The 23,266-nt window shown below is 40.7% G+C and overlaps 1 protein-coding gene across 8 annotated transcripts in view; it reads right to left on the bottom strand.

Annotated features, from left to right (window-relative positions):
* neo1a (neogenin 1a) overlaps nucleotides 1–23,266 on the bottom strand; it is a 217,219-nt gene that overhangs the window by 66,629 nt on the left and 127,324 nt on the right. For all 8 annotated transcript variants that reach the window (XM_088074686.1, XM_088074639.1, XM_042491109.2 and 5 more), the window contains exon 5: nucleotides 14,644–14,780. In XM_088074686.1, coding sequence (XP_087930812.1) covers nucleotides 14,644–14,780 — 137 coding nt within the window. The remainder of the gene's footprint in view (nucleotides 1–14,643; nucleotides 14,781–23,266) is intronic.

The raw sequence follows: 23,266 nt of genomic DNA on the forward strand, positions 1-23,266 counted from the left end.
AGCACTTGCAGATCTGCCCTCGTCCTGGTAATGAGGGCCAGAAAGGAGTTATTTGATCTGCTGGGGTGATACAGCGCCTCATCAATCTGTCCTGGAACAAGGTCACCGGGAGCGCAGGGCCCAGGCCTCGTCCTCTCTCTATAATTGGACTGCATGTGTATGTGAGGAGAGACAGAGTAAGACAGACTGTGCGTGTGTGAGTGTGTGTGTTTGCGTGCACAAGTGCCTTTGCTGCCTCTGTGCATTCTCCGATAAGCAGCGACCTCGCTGACCACAGTTTAAATGACTGTATTGTAAGTGTGTCGCAGTGTGTCAAGCTTCGCCATCAGCCTCCTGGGCTCTGTGATAGCCAGTTATTAGCATCTATTTTGTGGTTATTCACACGGGCTGATTGGATATTAGAAGCAGTGGGTGGACGGGGTCCTTTTTTTTTTGGCTTTATTCAGAAGAGGAGCAGGTTGTGAGGTCAAGTCGCCTGCATATGCTTGATGTAGCTGCAGCTAATTTACAGTTGCATGAAATTGCTAGTTAACAAATTGGCCTTCACTCTGCTGGGACACATCTTTAATAGAAAGAAAATTAAGACTCTCAAATTACAGTTATTTGTAATTAAATCTACAAAAGAAACAATTGCCTTTGTGCACACTTCTACACCAACAATAGCTTAAAAAACAAGAGGCAGTGCAGCTACAGACACTGTGGGCAATATGACATGTTTGTATTTTCCTGACCTTAAAATGCACTTTGTCCATCTGTTTGGTATTTTTACATAGCACATAGAACAAACGTGGGAAGAGAGGCTCAACTTGAGAGAAGATGCACACAAAGAGAAAGCACATTCCCAAAGTATGCTTTGTCTGTATCTTCCTCTAAAAATACTGGGAGCAGCACGTGTGTGTATCCTCTCATTTTTCCTAACTTTCCTTAGCTTTAGTATGCAGTTTTAATTTCAAAATATGTTTTTAATTTTTTTTCTTTAAGTTATTCACTGAATTCCTCTCATGTTTTAGAATGAAATCAAGCTAATTTGCTCAGGTTTCAAAGGGTTAATTGGAATCTCCAGGTATTATATATGCATCATTTGAACTTCTTTGTCTTCATGTGCCGCTGAGCAGCTTTCATAGGAATGAATGGGGCTCTGACTCAAATGCTGTTTCCAGCTCTCTTTACATATTCGGGGGTGCAAGTGACACACATGATGACTCTCCTTTCACTATTGCCCTCCGAGCGCTATTTTTATCCCCACAGGTTTACCTCCTTAATGACAGCTTCAAATTCATGCCTGTCACTCAGATTGTAAAAATGTATTCTGGGTAATAAATCTCCTACTTAAACTTAACAGTAGAAAATACAATTCTCCTCACAAATGAAACATGTCTCACAGTGCAGAGGTATCCCAGGGTTGGGTTTCCCCTCAGGTTTGATGTAACAGAATAAAAAAAACCTTGCAGTGTTTCAAACTAAAGCCCGCCGTATAGTATTTTTTTTTTTTTCTGTGACTTCCAAATGCCAGTTTTCCAACCACTCGATATAGCAGAACAAGTCAAACAACTGAACAGCGCCAGAGAATATAGAAACCTTCCCTTCGCCTCGTTTAATGAGCGTCTAGACTTTTCTGTACTGTGGCGAATATTGACGACCAGATGGAAATGAGGATGGTGATGCTTGTGGACTGGATCACTGTATGATTGTCAAGACAGCCATCGCCCTGCTGTGTGTGTGCGTGTGTGTCTCTGTGTGCGTGTAGCGGTGTTCCCTGCAGAGGGATGTGTGAGCTGAGAATAATGTGTTTCACAGTGTGGTGTCCCCTGGATATTTGCCTCTAGTAGCTGTGCAGCAGAGGCAGGTGGAATCCTTGGTTTACTTTGGTGTGTCAGGGACACACCGTTAAGACACCAGTGAGTCATTGTTTGTGCGTGTGTGTGTGTGTGTGTGTGTGTGTGTGTGTGTGTGTGTGTGTGTCGGGCTATGAATGAATTTAAAAAGGATACTTGTTTCGCCCCGTTATTACTGGTGCTATATGCTGTACATAATTGTGTTTGCTTCCTTCCCGCGGGCAATATGTGGATGGGTGGATTTTCTTGTGTTTTGCTGTTTGGAATACAAGTGTGTGTGTGTGTGTGTGTGTGTGTGTGTGCAAGTGGCTGCTTATGTATGCGGACATATGTTTCTGTACGTCCAGGCTGTCTCAATCTGTGCACATTTTATATATTCATACAGCTTTTTGCATTACACTGCAATTCTTATGTACATATATATATATATTTTGTGTGTGTGTGTGTGTGTGTGTGTGTGTGTGTGTGTGTGTGTGTGTGTGTGTGTGTATGTGTGTGTACGCCCCCCTAGTGAGGTTTGCTGGTGACAGGTTTTGATGGTGACTGGTACCCAGCGGCTCTCTTTATCTCTCACTCCGTTTCAGTCTCTCATTTTTCCCCTGACTCTTAATCTTCCTATAACTCCCTGTTTATCTCTCCATCTCCAGCCTCCCCTCCCTCTCTCTCCCTCCATCTCCACCCTCCCCTCCCTCTCTCTCCCTCCCTCCCTCTCTCTCTCTCTCCATCTGAGCAGACATGCACCATTTTCTCTAAATGGAGTTCAGACATTTGGAACCTATTGGACTGAGCAATGAGTAGAAATGCCTAAATATACCAATAAGGCTCAGGCGGTGGGGGTAGAGGAAGCTTTCAGGACTCAACAGAGGGTGACGTGTGTGTCAGGGTAATTGTGTGTGTGTGTGTGTGTGTGTGTGTGTGTGTGTGTGTGTGTGTGTGTGTGTGTGTGTGTGTGTGTGTGTGTGTGTGTGTGTGTGTGATTCTGTGGTGGGTGATTCTCAATGCAACATTTCTTTTGACCTTCTTTAATTGGCTGTTTACAGCATGAAACATGCATATGCAAAGGTGGAGTTAGTCACATTTGCAAAATGATGTGAAGAAAAGCTGCAAACACCACCTGTTCTTTGAAGCACCACAGATTATGTGAATAATCCAACTTCTTCCTAGAAATAAGTGATTCATAACCCTAACCCTGCAGAAACCAGTGTTTTTTTTAAACCACTGGTAGTGCAGTAAGGCACCCCAGTCATCTGAAGAAAGTATTTGCATTGTACATTTCTGCAAACCAAAAATATGTTACACTTGAACATACCACACATATCATATCAGCATTTTTAAAGTGACAAAGTATATGGGTGGATTTTGCTATCTGGAGTTGGCGGGAATGGCGGATCATGTGACACGTAGGCCAGACACCTGTCAAATTAAACCCACTACCACTGTTCGAGACCGACAAACAACAAAAACGGTTGTTTTTTGCAGTATTTCCAATGGGGTTTGTGACTCAACCTGTGTGTTTTCTAAGCAAACCTGGGTGTTTTTTAGTCGCACATCACAACATTTCCCAGCAACATTCGTGACCAGGACCTGGGTGTTTTGTCAGTGAACGTGAGTGTTTTTCAGACACAGAATGTGGTTTGTTTTTTTCACCAATCTGTCCCTGCTTTTCCAGCTGCTTTTGTGGTGCCAAACGTGGTGTTTTAAGTCAGCACATGATCTTTTTCCTAAACATAACCAAAGGGGTTTTGTGCCTTAACCTAACCTCACCTTTACTGCAGTGTTGCTGAGATACAAAGATTCAATGAATCTGCTCCATAATAATGTTCAAATGAAACATACAATGAAAACATTCTTTTACGATGACTGGGGATGAGTAAAGCAATGTTTTCATGACCTGGCGCCTGCATTTTTAGTGTAAAAGCACAGGCATTATGATGCACATAAACATTAACAAGAAAAACAAGCCAGCTGCAGCGGGCCGTAACAATGGCAACAATTCACTTAAGTTAGTTATATGCAAACAAAAGGAATTTAATTTTCAACAAAAAAAGGGTTAAAGAAACAAAAATAAATAATAGGTAAGAAATGTTCAAAATTTCATTAAACAATGTATACAGTTTTGCAGGAAAAAAATTTAAATCCTAATAGCTAACTATAAGTAAAATTGTATTTGTATATGACAAAATGTCCATGTTATTGCCTTTAAGGGTTAAAGACAGTCTGTTTAGCACATATTTTTTAAGACATCTAACATATCCTTGCATGGCATTTGCTTGATGATTTTTTAAAAGTACAAAGATGGGATTCTTTGTAATGAAATGTGCTCCATTAATAAGTTTGCCTTGTCTTGCATATTTGCTTGATGGACAGGTGTCTCAGCCTGTCACACTCTGCAACGCTTTATCTGTTCACGTTTCTCATCATCTCTCCCCCGGCTGCAGCCTTTCCCCAAATTTGGAGTTTTTGGATCCAGTAAGTGACAGAGATGGTGACGACTGATTAATCCAAGTCCAGGACTAAAAATATGTCTCTTCATAAACATGTGAATGACGTCACATGTCCCTTGTTTTCCTTCACTCTCCAGTTTACAGACACACACGCTCAGCTCTAAAGCTGGAGTGTGTCCAAGCAGGCTGACTTAAATTGGAACATAAAAACCACCCCCTAATGAAAGAGAAATCCAACAGAGACTGAAAAACAACAAAGGAAAGGCAGATACGCAAAAGAGGGAGAAAAAAAACAACATCGAAACAAGTATAAAGGAGGGCGAATAGCCGAAAGAAGTCTGATGGCAGTTCTTTGGGGCCGGTATTATCTCTCTAGCCTGTAGCTTAGTAAAAGCAGCTTTAATGCAGACTTACACTGACTCCAGTGAACTACTAAAAGAGGGCCACAAAAAGGTCATGTGTGTGTCTGACTGTGAGCTTGTTAAAACAAGACCCCATAGGATTCCTAAAGGGATTCTGGGCAGATTACTTTACTTAAAGCCTCACTGGTAGCTAGGAATACACTGAAAAGAGACATTCTGAGGGGAAAAAAGCCCAGCCTCTATCTACTGATACAAATGGTGACATATCAAAGTGAAAAAGCTGGGAAAAAAAGGAGCTGTAGCAGTCGGTGTACTATTGCTAGGATGAGTCAAAATCTTTAAATTCTCCGACATTTGGGCTACAGCAGTCATTTATCAAGGCCTAATGTGAGACTGTTAAAGCTGCAAAAAGACATTTTTCTATTTTGTAAGCTTGGCCGAAGTCCAGTCAGCTTCATAAAGTTAAACAATAGCTCTTGGGCAGTCAGGGTTTACTCCGAGGGCAAGTGGAACTCGGACTGCGCTAATTACCCGTCCTGCTCTTCCAAAGATAACAGCTTTACTCTTAATCCCGGCCAAAACAAACAGCTTCAGCAGTAAGGCAAGAAAGATGCTCGGTATTTGCTTTCCTAGCCATCGAGGAGAGCATAACGTCCTGATAGAGGCAGACTCATTGAGAGGGAGCTCAGTCTCTGGATGCTTTCAGTTGACTCACTCTGATGGTTTCAAAATGACTGGAATTGATTGAAAGCAGAGGCCTGAGATTGTCCGTGAAATGCTGAAACAAAGAGCACTTGTATGGTTTGGTTACGGCACATAGAGGCGTTGAAGGCGAAGCTTCCTCTGCACGGTGCTTTTATCTAAGATCAATTTTCTGTAGAATAGAGCTCTAAAGCAGATTGTTAAGACTCAAACTCCTGTAGGAAGCGTATTGAAAACACGACAAAAAAAAAACCAATTGCTTTGACCATTAAAGGGACAGATTTTTGAAGTGGGGCTGTATCAGATACTAAGATACTTACAGTCGGCATCAAAATGTGATATGAACCTCTGTGAACCCCAGGAGCTCGGCTCCTGCCAGCTACTGTATGTAATACACTGACTATACGTAGTATCTAATACAGCCCCACTTCAAAAATCCTTAACTATCCCTTTAAACTGTATATTATGTACAGTGTATTTAATTATAACATGTATTCATTATTATCAAGTATAACAAGAGCATCCCTGGGAGTCTGGTGCATCGATCACTGGATGACATGCACGTCATGACAATATTCTCGTTAAAAAAAACTCCTTTATTTCTAAACTAGTATAACAGACTCACAGTTGTTTGCCTCCAGCGACTAGTCAAGTTAAAGTTTAGATCCATGTCCGTCCAGACTCATATGAATCTATGACAGCAGACAATACTTCAAATATGGATGCTACTGTAAAGGAACTACAAATTCTTAATTGTAGATGCTTCACACACATCTTCAACCTATATGATAAGGACAGTTTCAATGTGGGCACCAAAGATTCGAATCACCTATTCAGTATCCAGACAAATGTTTCACCTTCTGTTCCTGAGTTATGATACTGAGTAATGGCCAGAAAAGTGTTTTTGTAGAACATTATGATGCCACAGTGAGGTTGATTTTTGATTTTTTGGACATAAAATGTTACCACTTCATCATATTTTCCTAATGGGGATTGGTGCCAACTTTTTCATGCATGGATGACTCAGTGAGTTCATTTTACAGTTGGACAGGCTGAGTAACGCCTGTCAGACGCTGCTGCCCACTCAAACACCTGGTAAGGTGGGCCGAGCTGGACTGTGTCCCCCGCAGCAGATGCAGCAACATGGGACCTACCAACACAACGTCTCTGCGAGAGCACAGGCTCAATAAAACACACAGTAAAACACTGCTTGCATGTTCTTTGTGTCATGCACATTTGAAATAAATAGAAAACAAATGCAGAAACAAGACAGGGTGGAGAAGGAAATCAGACACCTCCACACGCCCCACTGGGTGAGACAATACCCCCTGTGAAAAAAGGGAAAAGGTGTGTGTGCCTGTGGGTGCTGTTTCTTGTCAGATTAGTGGTCTTTTAATAGCTAAATGGAAAGTTTCTTTTTATTACAGCAAGAATGTAGCTGCTCTGTGACACTGACGGGAGGGCAGGAAGATGATGTGCTAAAGTAAAAATATCCACAAGATCTTATCAGATCTCTAATTATTCCATGCATCATAAAAAAACTATTTCACCATTGTGGGAAAAAATGCTTTGGGCACAGTTAAAAAAAAAAAAACACAGCATTTTCAACATGCTTTGATTTTTGTCAAGTTAACCCTCTAAAACCCGAGCATATTGGTTTGACTTCTTTCTAAAACATGGAAAGAAGAATAAATGACCCAAAAGATATAAAGCAGAAAAAGAAAAAAAACATGAGGAACAAAAATGTGTAATAAATAAATTAATAAATAGAAAAAGAAATAAAACAAACAAAAACATAGAAAAGTAATTAAAAATCAGGGCAACAAAACTTGGAAAAAAGTGCTTAAACATTGTAATAATTCTGAGACATACAAAAATTATGATTATTCTTAACATTTTTCCCCTAGCTTATTTTATTTGTTTCCCAGACAATTTCCCTAGTTTTTTTAATTTCAAAATCTACAAATTTCTTGCAATGGGTTCAACAGTTCTTAGCAAGTTTGTTATTGCTTTTTTTCCCATGTTTCTTTAAGAAATTGGACCAACTTGTTCGGGGTTACACTGTTTAAATAGTTGTGAAAGATGTCTGACAACAGCAAAACAAAAGTGATATAATTTAGGGTTTCAAAAGTTAAAGTTAGGTGTTTACTGAGTATGTAGATATGATATACAACCAAAGTCTTACTTTTTCTTGCAACAAGACAGTAAAGAAGAAGGTACAACTGTGAGCTGAAATGTAGCATATCCAGGGTTTCATGTCTGTCTATTTTTGCTCTTCTCTATAACAAGGCAACAACGCTCCTCCTGTCTGCCTGTGGTTATAAATCCTCAGCTCATAGGAGAGACATGGAACTTTTACAGAGGGCAGGGATTTCCTGCATGTGAGTGCTGCACATGGAAAGAACAATTAAGTTGATGACACGATAGCATGGGGCCGTGATAGATGAGGGCCACTCACTCAGAGCCCCATAAAAGTGGGAACATACATGTTAGTGGAGAGACTATTTCAGTCCTTTAAACACACACACACACACACACACACACACACACACACACACACACACACACACACACACACACACACACACACACACACACACACACACACACACACACACACACACACACACAGAGAGAGTCCAGGTCTGGGAGGTGCCCCCGTCATGGAAGACCATAATCAGAAGCTGCTCCCTCCTTTGGCCTCATTTATCCTGTTTCCAGCTCTAATAGAGGGTGAGATGTCACTGCAAAGTCACACTAAACAGAGAACAAACATACTGTAATAATCACAAAATCCTCCATGTGATACAAGAGGAAGGATGACTTAAATGTTACCGTAACATATATATATATTTTTTTTAAGAGTCTGACATTTTTCAAAACTGCCTGGAGTTCCATTGTCTTAAAAGAAAAACTTTAACTTCAACACAATGCCAGATTGTGTTTGTGTCTACGCAAATACCGGCTGTAATCCTCTTTATCTCTCTGGCACTTAGATAATATTTAATAAAAAAGATACGGCACACGCTGCTCTGGGATACCTATTGCTTATTTCTGACAGCCGCTGACATTATCTTTACTGAGGCTGTTTGTACATCATTTCATATTGCAAATAGGTTTCCCTGTTCATTCTGTTGTTTTGTCCATAAAAGCTTTGCAGCCGAATATTTAAGATTTTTGATAACATGGAAAACGGTCAGTTAAGCAACATATTGCTATTGTTTGCTACAAAGCTCTGCAGGCTGTTCTCATGCACTGTTTGTATTTATACCTATGAAAATTAGTGCATCAGAATTCATATTTAATTAGCGTAATCAAGGCTGCAGTCGTGACGAATGTGCTAAAGGGAGTAAAGAACAAAACATAGAAAGTGAACATTGCTATGAGGATGCAGGTTGGGGCAGTGGATGGGTCAAACAAACACAGGACTTTCCCCAAAAGATTGGTGTTTGTGCTCAACCCTATGTCAAGTATGTAACTTGACGATGCCCAACCAGTTTTCCTTTCCTAAAGATAACCTACCAAAATTTACTTTCCTAAACAAACCATGACTCTTTTCTTAAACCAAACGTAACCAGCAGGGGTGTCTATTCTTTAAATGTCATATGAACCGTAGTGCGGATATGTTAAGTTCTGCCCAGGTGAAATCTTATCTGAAAGAGGCTTGCAGCCCCACTTTTCTGTCCAGACCATAAAAACAGAATGAGAAGAGAACAGACATTGAACTGTTTGCCATGGTCATTCAGCTAGTTAAAAAAAAAAATGTCGATTGTTATTAGTTATTATGGTGACAACCCACATCAATGGAGCCATAAAGTGCATCACCCCTCTGTAGTTTAACTCCGTTTTGTCCTACCATACACACTGAGCAGGCAGCTTTTTTTTTGTCTGTCCCTTGTTGATGCTCATTATGTAGTCTTGGCCAGTAATCAACAAAGAAAGTGCAGAAAAGATAACTCTCCATTCTTCACACTACTCCACTGCTCACTTGGTTGTTACTTCAAAACCTCACCTCAGTGAGATGGCGACTTGCTGCAAATCCGTTTGTGTGAAAGTTAGCCTGCTACAAAGCAACAGTCACAATTCTTAGCAGTGGAAATGGTGCACAGAAAAGTTCAGTGCTTTGAATGGGAATGTCCCATCTACTCTCATTCTACTTACATGGTCCAGACTTCATATTTTACTTATGTTATATTCTATCTTATTAACTTGGGCTGCCTTATATCCTTATAAAGTTAAATGTGATGTCTTGTGTGATTTTCTCTAAATCTTTTTTACATACTCAAAATACAAAGTTGGGGGGATCCTGTGACCCAAGGTTTTTTAGTGGCTGGCCTTGGTACTGGATAATCCACACGGTGCAGTTTAAGACTGTTGTAACTAGTATTAACTTGATTATTTAAGAGATCTGAGTGGATCGTAACTTAATGATTCACATTACATTTTCAGAAACATCCATGTACTTTTACTACTAAATCGAATTTTTTAGGGCATTGTAAATCTACAAATTAAACAACTTTGTTCTAACAAATATTACATAATGTAGAAGTCACCAAAGTGTATTGACTGAAAAAAGAAAGTTAAGAAGTATTCTAGGTGAAGAGTAGCAACCAAGGAGACTTAAGTTAACTGAGGAGTCACTGAGGGAGGTTTGACATTTGAATAATGGTTCAATCTGCAGGTAGTGAATGCATACAGGTGTGTAGAGTAAGTGCATAATTGACCTTGTGTGAGATCATTATGTATGCATCCTTGTGTGTATCTGTGTGTGTGTGTGTGTGTGTGTGTGTGTGTGTGTGTGTGTGTGTGTGTGTGTGTGTGTGTGTGTGTGCGCACCTGCTGCAGCCCCCATGCATCTCTCCCTCTACAGATGAGCACCAGCTGCATCACAAACCCCCAAGCTATCTCCAGGCGAAACCTAACAATGTTTCACCGTATCAAATCCCCAGCTGACTCTCTGCATCTTTCCTCAGCACAAACTGTCCAGTGTTTATGAAAAGCCACTCGCTATAAACACACAATTTCTCCTTGTTACTGCAGCAAAACAGGCCCTGAGGTGTTTTCAGAAGCAGTCAATCATAGAAAAAAACGTTGTTTTGATGTTGGTATAGATTTATGCCACACTGATTTGTACGAGCCTCTTTTACAAGCGAAACAACTTCTTGAGGGAATCAATTGACCTTTCAAGTGTCACTTCTGTTGTCAAGGGAGCAAATCAATGGCACAATCTGGTTTCTTCATGAATCTGGATGAAGCAAATGCAATTAGGCCTGTGAGTCAACGGCACGGGATCTAATCGAATGGTTTTATTGTATTACAATGACTGATGTCTTTCAACAATATTCTGAGAGCGCTGACCAATCCTCCGCAGTCCTGTCACATTAAAGGTGACGGCTGGCAGGGGTCGGGTCAGAGACATGAGGGATTTCAGCGAGAATTTGGTGGACAAGACTTGAAGACTGAAAACGAGTGAAGTCAGATGTCCTCCTGTGACCTGATCCGATTTTCCATTACTGTCTCCTTTAATCACAGTGAGCGACGGGACATGATGAAAGAGTGGTGGAGGGGGTGATGGAGAGATGAAGGGATTTGGGGGAAGAAAGAGATGGGAGTCATGGCACGATGTGTCCGCGTGTGAAATGCAATGAACCCGGGAATGAGCCTCGGGGTGTTTCCCCCATTCTAAAGTTATTTCACACCAAATCCTGTTGACCTGCTTCACCTGGGAAAAGTGTACAAGCACACATGACGAGTTTGTGTTCATGTGTAATTTTCCTCACCAACACGAAGTCTGGCAACAATAATTACAAAGCGATTACAGTGGGTGTGTCTGAAACTGTGTGTGAAACATGATTTTAAATGAGTAAGTAAGACTTTTCTCACCATTTTCTGATGCACAGATGTTAATATTTATGTATATTTATGTTCTAAGTTGGTACATCTGTGAATAGTGATGTAGCTCCACATTACTTTGGACTTCTACAGTTGGAAGATGTGATTGTCTTTAACTTCTGAACCACCAACATCAACAACTTAAATTTAATTCCTATGAGATTCAACCATAAAGTGACCTGCTCAGTTTTAGCACCTCCACAAATAACAAAATTAGAGATGTCATTTTCCTTTTAAGCATAGTTAAAAAATAAACAGGTTCCTACCGCTTAAGGCAGGTTAGAGTCAAGACTTAAGACTTTTAATGCCATTTATAATTAAAATGAAAGTAAAATTAGAGACAAAAAAAAACCCGGAACCAACATTATGTTGGGTTAAGGAAACATTTGTTTAAGATGTAACAGAAATCATTACTTTTTTGGTAAACACCTTGTGTTTGGCAGTGTGTTTCCTTGGTGATTTTTTTGTTTCTCACTCTGCCTCGTTTCCAAACTGAGTTTGAAAAACTTTTCTGCATAAAGTACACTGAGCCTCAAATTTATTGCCTTGTACTGGTTTCAGCCACAAAATCATGGTTATAGAGCCAGTTTTCATTGAATTTTCCTTTCCGCACATTATCCAGGGCACAGTGAAAGCTATCTAGCAGGCAGTGGATCCTCTGCTCCGAACAAAAACAACACGTGAGTGTAGTTGGTTCCACTATCCTAATCTGCGTGACATTACCGTTAGAGGCATTTGGTAAATTATTTCAGAAAGATAGACATCACCAGTTTGCCTATTTTGAAATTCAGAAAGTCAGAAAAAAACTACTTTGTATTACTTAGCATTTTAAGAGTTTTGAAAGACTGATTCGAGACATTTCAATAGCAATTAAGGCTTTATTTTCCACTAATGAATGCAAAGCCTTAAGAGACTTTGTAAGGATTTGGAAGGACCCTGTAAACAATGTTATGCATCATTTTTGCTTGTTGTGTCAACCCTGTGCAGCATGTGGATATACTGTGTTCAATTTGTTTCATCGTTGCTCAATTTTCACGTAGTTCACTTAATGTCTCCACATGAGCCGCAGAAGATCCAAAATAGTTAACATCTGTGTGTTGTTTTTGTGCTTTAGGAACGAAGACATTTTCAGAGACAAGTTGTACGAATGATTGGGAGGAGAAAGGCTGATGAAGACATTGTGATGGAAAAATGTAATAAATAATAAAAAATTCATCTTGCATAGGGCTCTGATTATTGACAATTTGTCATGATAATTTTAAGTGCTGGTTGTTTGTAATTTTTTATGGTGCATAATATTAGTGCAGGTCTCACTGGTCACATCATATATTGCAGTTGGGTTTTTTAAGATTTTATATGCATTATTTTTGTATTTTGCACCTCGACACACAGCACTTTATAATGTATTTATTATAGACCAGTGTTGCACAAATTAGGTTAAAGTAGGAGTTTGAAAGCGAAGATTAGTCAGCATTCACTTGGGGAAATAGCAGCTGTTGCCTGTAAGTGTGATAATTAATGCTCGGAAAAAATATGTCTAAAATAAATAATGTATGTCTAGAATTTCAATTTGCTCATCAACACTGAATTCCTGAGAGATAAATGCCACAGAATCAGCAGTTCCTTCACAGAATGACCTCAAGTTAGATGCAGAACAGACATCATTTCCACCTGAAGCCCACAAATGTGTGCACTATTGCTGAAAATGAACAGTTCAAATAGCAATGCTTATTATTTTTGAGTTCCATTTATTTGATATATAAGTGCGACTTGTGTGGATAAATGTATTTGGACACACAATAGAGAAAAGCCACAGTGTGGTACTTCTATTTCAGAGGTGTATATGTGCAGTTTCACTGTGCTGTCTGGTAACTGCCAGCTACTCTTTCAGTCTCTTCTAATTCACATCTTTCTCCTGCAAGCAATACATGCAGCTCAAATCTTTCTGTTATTCCTGTGTGGGGTGGAGTTATGTGAAACGGCAGATATAAACAAGTACAAACACTCTATATGCTATTTATGCTGAATATATCACTCACTTTCAACACTGCCTCACAGTAAATCTACAAAAACATTTCCTTTTTTTCCACGGAGCTTAGTTACCTGCCTGTGCACCTCGACATAGTTTGCATGCAGAAAACACCTTGTTCATTTCATTTCAAACTAAGATGTCGGTGGCTTTGTTTCGGGTCTGGGATATGAGTCCTGTGGGCATTTAATAAGCTCATTGCAAACATAATCAGACGAAATGAAACTGTTTTCAGCTCTCAACCACTGCACTCTCCTTGCTAACTAATGCATCTTCACTGAACTTCAATCTCTGCCTTAAATTCAGCCTGTGCTGTCACTTTGTTCCTAATTTACTCCAAAGAGTAAAGCCATGACTGTGTTCAAAGATTGGCTGACTTGTAACTATGAAAGCCTGAATCATAGGTTCTGGATGCAACATTCAGAGCATTAATATAGCAGCAAACCTCGATTTGCTATGTTAAGACAGAATGGAGTCCCTCTATGAGTGTTATTATGCAAGCTTCTCTATTATTTGTTGTTGTATCCAGTTCAGCCATATGTGCATGTTTTGCCCGGGCTGCACTGTGTCCCATGAGCAGCACTGCTAAGGTGCGACTTGACTGCTATTCAGCTGTGGACGATCCAGAGATTCTGAGTATTGCCTATTTATTCCATGTACTTTGTGCTTTTTTCAGCAAAAACAGAATGGTGTTTTGATAACCATACTGACATCATACCATCCTTTCACTTCAGTTTCAGTGACTCTGTCAGTCACAGATATTAAATAAATATATAAATATTAATTGTTATATTCAATATTTAGCGTTTCTGTTTTAAAATAAAAGCCACGTTTCTGTAGACATAATTCCTTCATTTGTTAATGTAGGGCTTTATTTTGAGAAGTATGTGCATGGCCGTGTTGTTGACAGTGGCTTGCATGGATCCATTAACTAGTGGAATACAAGCTTTTAATTGTGAAAATACAGTAGTCATAGCAGCAGGCAGCTGTGCAGCTCAGCAGAAGCAAAGCCACAGGATCAACGCCATAGGAGCAATGCAGCAGGAGCAATGCAATAGGTGTAACGCAGCAAGTTAAAAGCCGCAGGAGCAACCTCGCAGGAGAAATGGTAGTGGAAAGTGTGGCTGGAGCCTTAGTGCATGTATGTGTCCCACTGGCTAGCTCATCGCTGCTGCTGTGCACTTCCCTCATACAGCAGTTACAGATAATTATCTGAGTCAGCACCTCTAGCTGCTAACTTGGCCATGTTAAGAACCCTGTTCAGACAACTCATATGCTGTGAATTTCAAATAATTCCCCTTCATCTTGTGTTTAAAGTCAGTATATACAGTTTATGTATTTATTTGTAATAAGGCAGACCATGTGTGTGTTGACATTACCTTGTATGGTGAGTTGAGCTTGGGCTTCAATGGTTGTGTTAGCATTGTCCGCCATGCAGGTGTAGATGCCAGCATCCTCCTCTGTGAGATTTAAGATCTGGATACTTCCTCCTCCCAGCAGCTCCACACGACCCTCACTGGAGACACAAAGACACAAAGTTAGGTGTGACTGTGCAAAAGTCCTTCATCTTGATTCCTTTTTAAAAACAGTATTCATGACCTTTGGGGCTGCTCTAGATGGCACACTGTCAACACCACATGCAGGAAACCTTGGGCCTCATCGCCCTGTACTTTAAAAAAAAAAAAAAAAACAGACTGGTAAAATATGTAAAAAGCCATAACAGCTCACTTCCATGAAGCATATTCCCTTCCCGCTCATTCAGCTCACTGCACTGAGTAGTAAAAGTCACAGCCCCTGGAGCTCCATGTTAACCTACTGGCCTGAGGTTGACTCCTGGTCTCCTCCTCGCCTCCTTCGCTCTGTCACCTTTTAACAACTCTCTGAATAAATAAAAGATCCTAAAGGCAGATATAACTGCAATCATGATTTATGGACAACTTGCATAAACTAATACCGTTAAAAAATACATGTTGGACTGAAGCTACAGTTGGGGCTTGTCATAGTTTGTGTTGAGTGTCACTTCTGCAGTTGTGTAACAAATGTTCTGTTTCTCTTTTAACCAGCTGTTAATAAAGTGAGCTGACGTGCATACACAAAAAAGCAACACAACCATCCAACACTGAGGAGAGAGATTCTGACTTAAAGAACGAATGCAGTGATACTCAACTTACGGCCCGCGGGCCAAATCTGGCCCCCGATATGGTGCCGGGTGGCCCCCGAACCATTTCTGATTCACAATAAACATAATGTGATTTTCACTGGAAATTGTTGTTGTACTTTTAGTATATATAAGGTACAAGATTCCATAAAAGCATCAAAATAGAGTTTTTTTAATCCCCAAAAAATTGCCAGTAGAGGAACCCCTGCAAGCCCCTGCACCAAAATCCTACAATCGTGCTAAAATCCTAAAAACATCCTAAAATCCTAGAAATGTCCTACAATCCTAGAAACCTAGAAGTGTCCTAATATCCTTGAAACATTGTAAAATCCTACAATTGCCCTAGAATCCTGGACAGATCCTAAAATCCTAGAAACCTAAAGACATCCTAAAATCACAGACACATGTATGGGACTACTGCGACTGACCTCTGACCTCTTGTCATTTTGCAAAAGCGGCCCCCAAGCAAAGCAAGTTAAGCATCCTTGAACTATTGTTTCTTTTCATCCAGTATTGCCCGTGGTGATCATATCCAGAGCAAAATTATCATTGAAGGTTCACAACCTCTAAACATTTTGAGAATTTATTTTCTCATACATGCTCCGAGTATCATTCACTTTGCGGTGTGCTAGAACTTCCGATTATATATATATTTCCCCACAGTTAAATCATTATGAAATGTAATCTTTTCATGTGTAAAATGTATGTATTTACATATTGCAACACAGAGTGGTGCAGACAGAACTAACATCAGTCATTTCAGGCTAGGCAATCTTAAATATTTATTATTCTAAACTATTCACGCCTAATCCAAAAATATAATCGTATATCTATTTGAATAGCCTCTTATTGAACCGGTGACCCTCCTCCATTTTAAACAGTCCCATCTTTGATTTTCCCAGTAGGCCCAGGGGGGAAGCAGTCTGTGGCCAAGCGCTGGCTTGATTCAACAACCACTGGAGCATGGGAGTAGGAGGAGGCTGAGAGGAAAGAAAACAGAAATCAATAGCTTACAGCGAGAACTCTGCATTCAGAAGGAGAGAAACAGAGAGGAAAGCAAGAGCCGGCTGAGGAGGATAAAAATTCAAAGAGGGCAACAGCGAGTGAGATGCGACTGAGGAAAGCCAGATCAGTGCATAATAGTTTTTGCGCAGAGGAGTGAGGATACATGCAGAGGTAGAGAGAGTGCACTGAGGCAAACAACTCTATGCATCAGGTTGATTTAGTTTTAAACTGCTGACTAGCTCGAGCTTTTCAATTCGAGCTCCTGTTTCTCTCCCTGACTCGTTCTGGCAGCTTTGGCATTGAGACCATCTGCCTGTCTGTCTGTGCTGGAGTGGAGCATTCGAGTGGCACTCGACCTGCTGTCACTGAAATGACATCACTGTTTCACTTGTATTGTAGAGATAAAATACACTATTAACTTCACATAGAAGTATAATAGTCAGCTAACACTTCAGCTTCGGGTTGGAGAGACTTACTGTCTTAAACGAGCAAACTTTAGTGCCTGGAAAATGAGAAACTCAGATATATGCAGTTACAGATCAATGCTTTGTAGAGGTTTTGAACGTGGTTTTTTCTCACTGATGGTGGTGGGCTGCAATAATGTGCCTGACATCAGGCTCACACAAAAGCTTTTGTTTGACGCAGATTTAATGAATATAGTATTTAACCTGCTTTTGACATTTCTGGGCTACAATGACAGGTTAATGTTTGATTGTCATTGTTCACACACTGCCCACGTTTGCACCTGCAGTTTTCAATTTTAATGCTGAAATATCTAGACTGAGAAGTTTGGTTGAGATGTCTTTAAGCTGTCACCAATGTCTACTGCTGTCAAATTGGAGAAAAACTGTTAACATTCTATAAAAATCACAGTAAACCTGTAGAAACTACAAACCAGTGTTCACGGATACCCCTTTGGCATTAAAGCTAGCACGTGTATTTGGGTTTTTCAAACATGCATGCATTCTCACTGCCAGTGAACACACCGCTACAACACACCAGTCTGCCTTTCTGTCAGCTGGTGTGTGTGTGTGTGTGTTTTGTTGGTGTGTCCATGCGCAATCACGGACACGCAGGAGAACAGGTAAACAGTAGACAGCAGCAGGAACAGAGGTCTTTGAAAACTTTTCAGTGGTTTCTTCTCTTTATCTCTTTATCTTGTACTTATTCAGTCTCTCTTTCAAACTCGGGGCAGGTGTATTTGTATCAATGTTTTAGTGCAGCTTGGGAGGAAACGGAGAGTAATTAGTGACAGCGCGTCACTGCATCTCGCTGGTTAAAGGAGCTGAAATTACCACATTCACCTGGGTTTTGTGTTTCCATCAATGTCAATCAGAGCCGGAGGCTATAAAAACCCATTTCTACTGCAGAGTCATTTGACCCGGATGTGAATGCCGATCATGCGCATTCTCATTGCTTTAAAAAGCCAGATGTCAGCAGGTGTTAGCACATTTTATTTTGTACAGTGGGAACAAGGCTCTATTAATAACAAATCTGAGGCAGAGTAAGACCTGTTGTTTGACCCAGGCCGGCAGCAGGTCAAAAGAGACTTGTTGACCTGTTAAGACTGACAGGAAACACAAGCTGAACCCAGATCACGTCAGTCTGAAAGGACTTTCAAACAGCACACTGGGCTGATTCTGACAGCAGTCGATGTATAACAAGAAAAAGTATTGCACTCAGCAGAAAGTCTGACAGAGAATGCCCTGAGTCCTCAAGGTGGAGGAGAAAAAAGAGGCAACATCAGTAGGTAGCTGCCCTTTCTTTTGGTCCTTAAGGCCTTTATCCACCAGCTTATGACAAATATACATGAAATGCAAAATACTCACTTTTGCATCAAAACTATTCATACTGGCAGCGATGCACATTTGCATTTACAGAATCATATTGACCCAAAGCAGACTCTGACATTCTGACTGAGGTCAGTTGTTGTACAGCCTGGGATCATGTACAATATTTCATTAATTTTCCTATTAGAAAACCCCTCTCAGTGAATTTGGGATCCCTCTGGTAAATGGTTATGCAGTGTGTATGTTTAGGGCTTTTATTGTGAAATAAGAAAAGAAGGAATGGATCTGGTATGCACTGCCTTTGTCAAGGTTGAAATGAGTATTAAAGTTTGCTGTCTTGTTGCAGATCATTGATGTATGAAAACAACTGGATGATGATGTTGGAGGCATGGCCCAGTTCATTCCTGTTTCAGTTGCTCAGTGGTGCATGAAGCCAAAAAACTCGACGTTCCACACTGGGGGGTCACATGTAGAGCAAACGTACTAAAGACGTACGGGAGCTGAGCGACAAAGTTCTCTCTCAGAGTGCTCTGCTAACCTTCTGAAATGTTATCAGGGTGAATAGACTAAATCCTGATTGTGAAATGAGGCATTTTGGGCCCCCTGGCATCACGTGACGGACCCAGAAGTTGTAATTTCACATGTGGCCACTACGTAAGATTGACTTCAAAGCCTGGTGCTGTTCCTGGGTACTTGGTTCAGTCTGTGGAGCTTCTGTGTTGTTGTTTAATAATCCTCGTAAGTACAGGCGCTTCACGATTGGTTGATACCTTTGTTTGCAATACTTTAACTCAGAAAAAACAACCTCATTTTGAAATAATTTGGCTTTTTTTCAGCATGTTATATTCATGTTCTCTGTGAAAGTACTTGTGACAAAAACAACAGAAAAAATATTTGTGTGAATTCATCACAGAAAAAAATGCCATTGCTGTTTTAAGTCCTTTAGACAGCAGAAAATAACACAGAACCATTGGTAATGAGGTTTTTTTTTTACAATTGTTTCCCTGTTAAATACTATTTTTAGGGGAGAGTTTTCCTTATCCGCTGTGAAGGTTCAGGGACACAGAGTGTGGTATATTGTAAAGCCCTCTGAGACAAAGTATGATTTGTGATTTTGGACTTTATGAATAAAATTGAACTGAATTGAAATGCTGAAAAGCCTTTCTGTACATTGACTACTTCCCTGTACACATTATAGATTCTGGCTGTTTCTGCTGAGAGGCTCTGCATGTCAAATCCCTGCTGAATGAGAAATTCCTCTGAGAGACGTCTCTGAGTTTGTTGTGCCAGGCATTCCTGCAGTTAGCCTCACCAGGACAACTATTCACACTCTTGGCCTTTAGTGCCGCACGCACTGTAAAGGGCATTGACAGCTTTCTCTTGTACTTGAAAGAAGAACACACAGCACATATCAAACCACCAGGCAATTCTTCATTCAGTTTAGAGAGAGTCAGTCCAACTGCAGCAGCTAAAGTGCTCTGTGGAACAAAGAATGTGTTACTGTTAATAAACCATGAGGGAGGGAGACCGCGTAAACTGTCTTGAGCTGAATGGGGCTGCAGATACCTTGTGTTATTATGAAGGAGCACTTGTGGTCATTTAAGTAAAGATAAAGCACCTGCTGTAAGGATATGAAGGATATCTTATGCATTAGCTGCAGGTCCTTGGTGAGAGATGCTCATAAGTGAGGCTCTAATTAAAACTGCATTATCTGGATTCACCTACCAAGGGCTGTTAAATTAGCCCACCATTGCCGCTGTCACTTTTTATCTTGTTACAAAACAGCAGATGCACACATGTGTACATGCAGTACAAGCAACGTGAAGATTACAGGGTAAATATGTCAGGTAGCCGAGGTGCACTGATGCTAATTGGCCCTGGTCTCTCTGCAAGGTTTTGTGTCAATATTTTAATTATTTGCACTTCAAGCAGCAGCAGCAACTTTCCACATTGTGTTGTGCATATAGGAGGATATATAATGTTTTTATATTCTGTTTGCTGTTGTCAGCATGCTGTAATTTCTATCTTTAATACCTTGAAAAATATTGATATTCCATACTCTTAAATGATACAGACAAGAAATGTACCAAACACCAAAAATATTTCATCAACTTGGCTTTGCAAGGATAGCTTTGGCTCCCTGGGAAGCCGATAGAGCCTCTGATGGAGCTAACCATAGAGCATCCAATGGATTGGCCAATGGTGCATCCAATGGAGCTGCAAATGGAGCAGCCAACGGGCGAGTAGCACATGGAGCAACACATAGAGCGGTCAATGGTGCGGTCACCAGAGCAGCCAATGAAGCGGCTATAAAACTAGCCCAAGAAGCGGCCAATGGAGCGGCGAACGGAGCAGCTAGCAGAGTAGACAACAGAGCAGCCAACGGAGCAGCCCAAGGAGCGGCAAATGGCAGAAACAACAGGACAACCAATGGTGCAACCAACGAAGTGGCAAATGGAGCAGCCAACAGAGCAACCAACAGAGCAACCAAAGGGGCTCGGCCGAGTTCAGGGCGCTTCTGCCTCCGATTTAAAGTTGCAGCTTGTTGGAGCTTCGAGCTTTCTCACCCTGAGGCGCTCTCAGGGACTGAAATGGTCACAATGGTTTTAATGTGAACTGGCAGGCAGTACTATGAACATAATTCAGTTGCCACCCTTAAAGTTCCAAGTTTGGTACCCAACTCTGATCGTTACGCTTAAAGATCATCTCTGAGCTCCAAAATGATGGAAAGAACAACAACACCCTCCTCCCTCTGATCCGCTCTAGCGGCTAACTGGTCCGTAAAAGGCGTTGAGGATGTCCTGTCAGCGTGTAGAGGTCTCTCACACAATCCTGTCCCCTGTTCTGCCATTCAGCTTTGACGGTGGTGGCAGCCACAGAGAACTCAGAGAAGGGCTTTGCGGGGGAAGAACACATTTGGTATGTGTGAGTGGTGACTCAGCCTTCCGTAAAACAGAGTGGCGGCAAGGTCAGTACACCTGGGCGAGGGGAAGCTGCAGATCACTGAAGAAGTATGGGTCTGTGTGTGTGTGGCGATGAAGGCGTGCAGCATGCTGTCACAGAGCAATCAGTGGTGCTGTGACAGTGGTAGGGCATGGGTCATGCTATCTGCAGCACAAAGAGGAGGCAGGTGAAATCACAACTGTCACAACAAAAAAAGGGGATTCATTATTAATGGATAGAGTGGCGATCTTTAAACTTTTTTTTTTTGGTTTGCCCTCTTTTACCTCTTATTTTTCTTTGTTCAGATTTCCTCCTTTATGTCTACAACCTCCTCCACCATCTTTGTACGCAAATTGAACTCCCCTCTTTTGACCGAACATAATCACAACAGTTCCATGAATTTGAATCATGTTCAAGGTGTGAAGAAAGCAGCAGGATTTCATTTCACAGCCAAGGAGGGCAGACAAAAAACAAAACAGTTTGTTCTTTAACTAATTTTGTTCAGTTTTGAGCTTTAGTATTCAGGGAAACGAACGTGAGGGACAAAGGAGAGAGGAAATAAATCAAGGAAATAAGTGAATGAATAAACAAATAGAAATTAATGTGAGAAACAACCTGGTGCCAACAGCACAGGCTGGGGCTTCTCAAGTGACTCAGCCATGAAAACATTTTTGTTTTCCTCTGGCTGGTAATGGAAAGCCGCAGGGCCCTCGAGACAAAAACAGCTCTTACATACCTGACTTTATTTGTTTTTTTGGGTTTTTTTTTCTAACTCTACCAGGGTTCCCAAGAGTAAACTGATCATTTGACTAGTGCATATTACAATAGATCATGCAGCCCATAACTCACATAGTATATATTTTTTAAATGGCTCTGGTGGGTCGCTTGAAGCCACATGACCCCTGGGCATCCCGTCTGCAGAACTTCAGCACTTGACGCATTATAAAGCCTTTAAATGGGACATATACCTGCATAATGTCTTATGAAGGGCCACAGTAAAGCGCAGCAGATTTTATGCTGTGAAAGACAATGTGCAGGTCTAGTCTGTCAGTGAATAAAGACCCATATTGTCAGTTTTATTTCAACTCATGATGCTGCACAGTTTTAACTTTTAGAGTTAAACTGCAGTATGTTCATGAGCAGATTTTCTTCAATTCTAGTGTTTTAGAATTAAAAAGAAAAATGCAAGAAACTGTGGATTCATCCAGAAACAAATCTGATCCTCTTATCCTCAATTCCTACATGACAATAAAAGCAACATTATGACAAGAATGCAAAAGAGAACAATAGTTGCTGTGACAGGAAACACGCCTTAAGGAGAGCCAGAGAGATTGTGAGTGTTTGTGATGTGCTGGAGACTTCCTAAAAAGGAGCCTTCCCATAATCCACTGCCAGAAAACCATGTTGCTTGTCTTGTTTTCTCAGCCTCACATGCCAGCACAGCCACTCCATTACTTTAACCCAATCTGCTACTGCCATCTATCATTTTTCCAGTGCTGAAGAAATTTCGAGTTTCTAAGCAGAATTGTGACCATATGAGCCTCCTGTGTATGTGAAGGAATGTGGCGCTGGACACCTACAGTACCGTACATGCCAACATCTCTCAATGAGGGAAACATATGAAGCAGAAGAGTTTTTATTCAGACTCACATCAATCTTAACCCCTTCTTAAATGCTACTTTTTATATACACTATATTAGATACACCTGTAAAATCTGATGCAACCCAATGTAAGAGGTCTAGACATAAAGTCTACCTTTACAAACTGAAAAAAGTAGAGTGTGGATCTGTGCAAGTTGGCCGCTCAAACTGATCTCTGCCGCTTTAGACAAATCGTGTAATTCCAGCTGATGCACTGCAGCACAACCCAGAAGCTACAAAAAACATGCGCCTTGTATACTTTTGATGGAGCTGCAATGCTTTACACAGAGCAGACTTAGTTCTCCTGCCTATGGGCACTGAATGTGAAATATTGATATAATATAATTATTAATGTATTTTTGATAATTAAAACACACACAAATTTTTGAACCATGTTGGTCATAACTGGACTTTAAATGGTATTAACTTTGTAGAATACAACATGACAAAGTAGGAAAAAACAAC

This window comes from Plectropomus leopardus, chromosome 1 (assembly GCF_026936395.1).
Source record: "Plectropomus leopardus strain MGB_pleo_1.0 chromosome 1, ASM2693639v1, whole genome shotgun sequence".
Lineage (NCBI taxonomy): Eukaryota > Metazoa > Chordata > Actinopteri > Perciformes > Serranidae > Plectropomus > Plectropomus leopardus.